General features: G+C 42.8%; 1 protein-coding gene across 1 annotated transcript; it reads right to left on the bottom strand.

Annotated features, from left to right (window-relative positions):
• Positions 1-222: 222 nt before the first annotated feature.
• On the bottom strand, positions 223-850 carry T265_10087 (hypothetical protein; the record flags this gene model as incomplete). Its single annotated transcript, XM_009176355.1, has 3 exons — positions 223-448; positions 506-656; positions 682-850. 3 exons carry the CDS (start codon positions 848-850, stop codon positions 223-225), a joined length of 546 nt encoding a protein of 181 aa, XP_009174619.1.
• Positions 851-8126: the final 7276 nt, after the last annotated feature.

Genomic DNA, 8126 nt, shown 5'->3' with positions numbered 1-8126 from the left:
GTTCGGTCAAAATCCATTTTGTTAAGCTTTGAAAGTCAATGAGTTTGAGTAAGTCAACCGTGTAAGTAGATACAGCTTCCTTGTTCGGTCAAAATCCATTTTGTTAAGCCGTAGCCATTTAAGTGGCGATCACCTGTTATTTATCCTCTTGGAAGAAAAGGTATGGAAGACATCGTAGTAAACGTGCTGGACACCTCTTTCTAAGGGCACGTGACAACTGGGTCAGGTTCCCTTCCACCAACATTTCACTGCTGACAAATTTGCATCACGAACTAGTGGTGCCTTGGCATTCGCCACCGTAGAAGCGAATGTCGTGCCAGAGGCTACCGATTGTTCAATGGGCTGATTAAAACACTTGTAGGCTCGGTCGTTGAAATTCAACACCAAATCTGTGTGAGATCTACTGGAAAGAAGGACCAAATCTGACTGGTCTGATCCATCTGAACGTCTACATTAAACTGGTACATTGGGACAAATTTGACAGCGGCTGCTTGAATAATCGGACAAAATGTCAACCTCCAAAAGGGCTAATGGTGCTTCAACACACAAATCCACTGAACTACGGTTGCGGCTCAGCCAACTGGCACCATGCAATAATGTACACGGCAGAGAGTCGTAAAGGTGAATATTTTCATCCTCGGTGATGCCATCAGCATCTGCTGATTCGAAGTCTTTTCGTACATCCCCAGTTTATCGGGTACACTTTCAAACGGGTAATCAAAAGTTTGGGGTTCCCCAACCGCTTCCTTCCCCTTTTTCCGGGCTCTTCTGATTCGGCACCAGGTCTGGGGCGCCGTTCGAAAGGCACGTGGTCCATAATTAGTTTCGGATCGGATAGTTTTGCATCCATTAGATCCTTCAGTTTCGGATAAACACCATTATATTGCAGATGGTCTGGAGATTGCCCTCGATTGTCATGATATGTTCAGGGCCTCTGTTGTCAGGTATATTGAGTTTCACGTTATACTGTGAGCGGATCTTTTGATATTTTCACCACCTTTGCCAATCACTCTGCCAGCAGCACGGCACGGGATGAGGAACCGCAAAACTACGCTCTGGCTGGACCCTGGAATTTCGACGGCGGCCCGTCTGTACCATTTTCAGCAAAAACGTCCCTTTTTGTCAAGCCTGGCTGAGTTCGCTGTTTTTAAAAAAAAATTTTTTCAGTACCACCCATGAATACCGACGGCCAACGAAATTTCCGAAAGCCGAAAAAACTTTATGCTTCAACTAGGGGGTGAGAGCTAGCCAGGCTTTGGTCACAAAAGCTGCAGTCATATTACTTTTAGATAACAGCAATGGAAGGAAAGCCATTCGGGGTGGAGTTATTCATCAGCAAGCACTAAGCAAACAATTACAAACCATTGGACAGGAAAGTACGTATCTCATATGCACCTTATTTTTAATAACTGAACATCCTCACGCGTCCTCTTGACACGTGGATTTTCATTAACTATCACGCAATTGTAAACGAACGCTGAACAGCAGTTCCACAAGTTCCTTAATAAACCCTAGTTTCCATTAGACGTGAGGTGGAGTTACGAGAATACCACATACTACTCGCATGCCTCATCAGTAGAACCGGCGTTTCACCAGTAGCGCACAGCAACTTGTGTGTCGTCTGTGGGAGCAGTGACAATATCTGACCAAAAAAAGCGCACACTTATAAATTAAGGCTGATGGCCAGCAGTACGTATTTTCGCCTAACTAACGAGGAATAAAGTGACAGAAATAAATAAATTTTCACTGTTTCGAAACTGTGCCACATATTCTGCACATGCTTCTCCAGTGTGACCGACAGTACTATTGTAAATCATTTTGTCATCGGTTGGCTCCGATTAAATTGTAACCTCAAGAACACATAATCAATTTTAATGTGATGAGAGTTTAATAACGTATGAGATAGTTAAATCTCGAGGGGTCAGTTTCCTCCCTGCTCCATTTATCCATATTTGTGAAGTCAGTATCTATTCGGAGAAGGCATAGTACTTGTGAAGTGTAGCAACATAGGGGCATTTTAGTTGAGAGCGGGATAACTATAGACTAGGGTCGGAAGAGGGCTATCTAAGTGGGTGAACTGTGAATATGTGCAGTAGCCTTTCGGATTGCAAGGAAGCAAGTGAGCCTAGTAGTCAGAGGAACTCACAGCAAAATCATCAGGTTCAAGTAGAGCATAAGGTTACCGAAAGCTCGGAGACTAGGCCTACCTGATGATTCCTAAGAGCGAAACCGGTCTCGGGCTGTCGGAGAATATTCAGCAACCTCATGAGTCGTATGTATCACGTCTATACATGTATCGCGATGTCGAATATCGTACCATTTGAAACATGAGATGCCCTGGTGCAGCACATTCAGTTGCCTAGAAACATCATCCATAAAAGATTCAGCTGGGTTCCAGATGAGTCACTGACAAAACCAAATTTGTTTGCAAATGAGTGTATTTCACGGCAAAATAGCTTCCAGGGATAGGTCACGTCGAAGGACGTCACTCCACGAGAGACTAACCATCTCCTCTGACTGAGGTCTTTCTTGGGACAAACTTTCTCTATCCACCATGAGCAACATGTCGCCTTTGTCTGTTGAAAAAAACAGCTGACTTCTAATTACCTTTCTGTCGCGTCCCCTGATTGAGCGTCAACAAGCACACATCGCGCGGTATTTGAAATCTAGTGGGAAGTGTTCAATATCTCACCAAAGCTGACACAGCCTCCGATTTTTAGTTAATCCCATGTGCATATGGCAACCTGATATCTCGTTTCCAATTAACCTTCCTCTCCAAAAAATGTATCAAGTATTGTCCCTTTGTGCATTGATGTGGTCACTCAAGATTTGATAGCAATACTTAAAAACTGACTAGATGGCTCAAACTTCAGTTGCGCAAGCAAGCACATCCTTTTGTGACACGTTTTCTGTGATTCTCATAAGGGAAATGCAGTGATTTGCGCATTGAGCGTGAGTTTTCCATAAAGATCGATGAAACATGTAACTGTTGTGTAAATTACTGATGAAGTTGTTGTTATAACTGCTCATTTATCCAGTGAGTGACACAAAAACAGGGAGAATTGGCGCGATTGTATCTGAGGGAGGAGAATATTGGTGTAGTGAGCGCAGTGGTTATCTCAACAGGGTCTCAAGGGATATGTGGAGGTGTAGGTTATCAAAGCAAACCGTGTATGGAACGCAGGAAGAGAACGCGAAATTGGATAAATACATCGTCAAGATGGACTATGGCAAGCTTTGATCACACTCGTTGTTGGATACATAACCGAGAAGATTGTGACGTTTGGGAAATAGATGTTATTCAGAAAGCCAGTTCTCCTTAGTTCGTGGTAGTCAACCGCAAAAAAGAAACTACAAATCTGGCTCTCTTTTTTATGGATCCCGAAACCTTTTGGGTCTGGCGTTAATGAGTAAGTGAAATTGCTGTTCAACTGTTGATAGTTCAATTCTCCTTGCGGTTAGATACAAAGCGTGAACAACTAAAGCTGATTCCTTGTAATGCACTACCCATAAGATTGCTGAAAATTCGTCAATAGCCCACGACCGGTTTCACCCTTCTTAAGGCTCATCAAGTAGGCGTAGTCACCGAGTTTCCGTCAAGAAACTTGCACAGCTGTAGCACCTTTTCGGTGCCTAGTTGCCATGCCCAAGCCTAGACATGGATATTCGAGAGGCAAAGGTGGGGTTTCGAACCACGAAATTCGGGTCATTAAATTCGCGCTCTAACCACTTGAGCCATCTCGCCCCGATGGCTCTTTTGTTCTACTTGAAACCAAGCTGCACGAGATTGTCGAATATACCCCCATTTGCAAACTAATTTGGGTTTTTCGAGAAACTCACCTGGAACCAAGCTGAATCTCTAGTTTGCGATGTTTCCAGGTAACTGAATGTGCAGCACCAGGCCGCCTCAGTCGCTACGATATTCGTGATATCGCGATACATGTATATTTGTAATGCACTACTCATAAGGTTGCTGAAAATTCGTCGACAGCCCACAAACGAGAGTATCAGCTAGGTTCCAGGTGCGTCTTTCGAAAAGAATTAGTTTGCAAATGAGTGCATATTCGCTAAAGCTGAGCCTTTTGAATGTGTGGATTGGATTACGGAGACAACCACGAAACGAGATTTCATCCTTTTCTGGTGCACACCATTTTGGTGGTTCTAACCATCAGTCATCGTGAGAGACAATCCATCCGTTCAAGGATATTTATAAAAGTCATTCAACGTGGCTGAATGTTTAGAACTCCGTCATCTCGACTCTGCTTTTGTTTATCATGTTTTGCTGGAACGTTAATCATCTGGCTGATATAGACAACTTCGAGTCGACTCCGAGTGCATAAGATTGAATAATTGTCGAATTGCATGTTCTTAGTGAATATCAACCAGAATAAATGGCTCAAAATATACGATTTGATGTATACTATTTAGCTAACTTACCACCTACCATAACAGCATGATAATTTGAATGAAACAAATAAGCGGTCGCACTGCACCAAAGTTGATTTGACCTTGGTAACTGTTAGTGGCGTCGACTACCACTTTCATTAATTATGGCAACTACTCTGGAAAAAACGAAAAAATAAAGTAGAAATTGTCCAAATGAAAAAAAATTACATGGTTGCTCCAACGAAGAACCTATCCCAGAGCACTTATTTTGAGGAAATTTCCACAGCTGGTCACAACTTTCTTCCAAAAGCACTAAATTATGTCACGTTACTTTTCAATGCGAATTCTGCGTTCTCAGGTGCTTTTAAAACTCTCACGACCTTCGTAGGCGACAATTTACCACAACTTGAATTGCAGTCCATCTGTAAAGGATTTCCACTTAGATGTACAGGTTAAAATCTCAAGCCGTACCAGTTTAAACAAGTTTGAAGAGGAACTTCATTAGCTTTTATGACAAGAAGGAGACAGGGTTTCGAAGCAAGCCCACTTAAGGTGAAGAAATCATACGGGTAAGAATAGTAATTGAGGATTCATGAGTAGACCAAGTTGCTGCAGAGAAGATGAGCAGCCATTAACTTGTCCTTAGATACTTGCTTGGCGAAAATGATAATAACTTGTAGGACACGTAACCGATGGTCAAGAGTTAGAAGCCCGTATATGAAATGCCACCTTAGGTCAATGCACCGCGATTCAATGTTATCGTTAGTTTCAAAATGCGAGCGAAGGGGATGTCAGGGTAAAGATGATGCAGGAAAATTTCAAATGCAACGTGAAAATATGACAAACAGTTTGAAACAAAAAGCCTATTAATTTGGCACCACAGGAGTTAGCTGACTCCTTAGTTACATGGGCCTAGTTAGTCCCACTACGCGCTGCCACAAGAAGCACAAAAGACGACCACGCTTATTACCTAGTTTTGGCTTACAGCTGCACATTGTGAACCGGATTGGGACGATCGGTTGTTGTGCGTATTTGACATTTCCTGAAGTGCATTAGAGTTTGTAGTTAGCAATATGCCTAGTCGGGCGAGACAACAAGTTTTCAGAGTGCTCAAGCAGAGCGTAAGATAGCATGCCGAATCCGTGCACGATGACTGGACCCACTTCCATGCAAATACGGTGGATACTACTGATGCGGCGTGCGAGTAGTGTGCTTTTTCGTAAATCCGCTTGTGTCTCTTGAAAAGTGAGATCGATTACGAAATCTGTGGAGTCGCAGTTGTTTGCATTCGAGCAAAAGTCAATGAATACCCTGGAAAGTTCAGGCAAACGAGTTCAAGGAGAAGATGAACAAGATGTATATGAGAGTTTTGCATCCCTGTCCAATATTCTGTAACTTTTCAGTTGGTGTATTCTAATGGATAACTCCACAGCGAAGGCCTTCTTCCTTTCACCACTGGTTCATGACAAATTAGCACATATTAACAGTGTCTCAAGTCATACTCTTACATGTTCTCTACCCCTCAGCTCATGAACCGATTGATATTTGAGGCTTATTAACTTTGGGCTCTGCAGAAAGAGGACAACGGTCCGTGCATGTGAGAAAAAATCAGAAAGCGTTTGGAAAATTGCACGAAAAAAGTAAGGCTAAACGAATCTCGTGTTATTGGTTGATAGACGATGCTGTCAGTAAACATTCCTTGGCGGAAGCATAAGATAACATTAGGGAAGTTACAGTATTACTGGAACTGAATTTGCGACCGATACCGCCCATCCGGGTATTCAGTAAACGATGGCAAACGTGTTCCCGGCAGGGTTCTTGGAACTCGCTTCTCAACTAGTTATTGTGGAACCGGATCCATACTAAAAAGGAGTGAACATTGAGTTAACGACACTTATGCAAACCTTTGTGTGTATAAATGCATGTATGCATGCGTGAATAACCTTCACCCGATGAGTAAAACTTCCATATAAGAAGTCGTTGCTCGGGGAGACAGTCAGCGCATGTGACCAAGTGATGTGGATCCCGTGATTGAAGGATGAGCGGCTGTATATCCTGTCTAAGTGTGCGTTAGTCACACTGCTAATCAGCTGTTCATAGTTAAGCGTTGAAACTACTAGCAAGGAGGTCGCGGGTTCGAGACTCTCCGGAGTTTCGTGAGACTTGCACTACTGATGATTATCAGTGGGATGAAACAACTTTACAGTGCTTCCGGACTTTTCACCATACATTGGCTTCACTTACAGGACCAAACCTCCTAAAAACCTCAAACCTCCTCACATTACCAACAATATATATATATATATATATATATATATATCGGGTATGTACATCCAACCGCTCCATTACTCTCACCCCTGTGTTTGTCCAGGTACGGAACTTTCTCCTCACATACAAACATGTCGTGTTATTGATCAGTCTATCCGGCATTCTTTGAAAGTTTTCGTTCAACCTTTGGACAGGCTTTGTACGGGCATAGACTGTAAGTTTAAAACAAACCTCACCAATATGTCAGAAATATTTCATTAGAGTGAAAACCGACATGCAAGTCTGGACAGGTGGTGGGATAATGAAGCATTGATTTTCCCCTGTCGACAAACACAAACTGGATTGCCAAATCCGGTGAGAAGAATTTGCCAATATATTTTGAATGCTACTCATGCGTGTGGTAAGATGGAATGTTTGGCGAAAGAGGTCGTTGAATCATGCTCACTTGTTAGAAAATCCATAGACTAGCCTATAATTAATCGGCCTGGAACAATTAATGTAATGGTCACGTGTACGAACGCACTTCACTCATTCAATGAGTTGCCCTAAGGTCTCGTTGCTAGGTGACTACGAACATTTTAATACTGTACGATGTAGGGGCGGTCTGTAATATTGATGGCTTCAGCTGTGACTTTTTTCACGTACCGACGTTTGCAATGACGGGAGCAGCTACGAAGTGCAGATGACAAGTCCAGAAAAAATGTTGGGCTAGAACGGGCAAGAAAGTAAATAAGCATCAAAGGCCTAGTTCCAGTGAAGGAGGGCTACCAAACTATGGCCGAGCACCGTATACCCGATTCGAAGCTCCATTCTCAGGATTAGACTGAGTCTGTAGCTCTCTGGGGGTTCAACTATGATGTTATGTAGTATGACTAACATATACTCAGTAGGGTGAAACTTTGTAGTTCCACATCTCTCAAAATCGCTCTGCTATCCAGTTCTAAAGAGAATCTTATCACCCACAGGTGATCGAGAACGAGAAACTCAACATTTTAAGAGAATCCATCAAGCAAACTGAACGACTTGCTTCCAGCTCAATCGAATCCGCATTAATTATAGACACTCTTCATCTGGTTAGTACATGGCTGAACCAGTATTGATCTGATCTTAGCAAACCTGTGATTCCGGTGTACATGAAGCGAATGTCCCGAGGGCTTCTTACCTGTCTTTTAGTAGATGTATGTGGAAGAATTTCAATCGCCGCTTGAAAAAAATCCCGGTAGGCTACACTAATTATAGGCATGCATATCCGCCTTTATTTGTTATAAGGAACGCGTGAGTACTGTTCCATTAACGCCACAAAACAGTTTGCTGTCTCGGAACACGGATGATGTAAGTACTTTTTATTTCCGACTACTACCAACTTGTACGCGCCGCCTGTAATTTTTTAAACAAAACGTGCGCGTACAACACACTATCTGTACGGAACACTCTTTCGTTCCTAGCCATACAAAACGCAAAACGGTTAAATT

The sequence above is a fragment of the Opisthorchis viverrini genome, assembly GCF_000715545.1.
Source record: "Opisthorchis viverrini unplaced genomic scaffold opera_v5_335, whole genome shotgun sequence".
In the NCBI taxonomy this organism is placed as follows: domain Eukaryota; kingdom Metazoa; phylum Platyhelminthes; class Trematoda; order Opisthorchiida; family Opisthorchiidae; genus Opisthorchis; species Opisthorchis viverrini.
The sequence above is the reverse complement of the archived record's forward strand: the minus strand, read 5'-3'. Positions and strand labels throughout refer to the sequence as shown.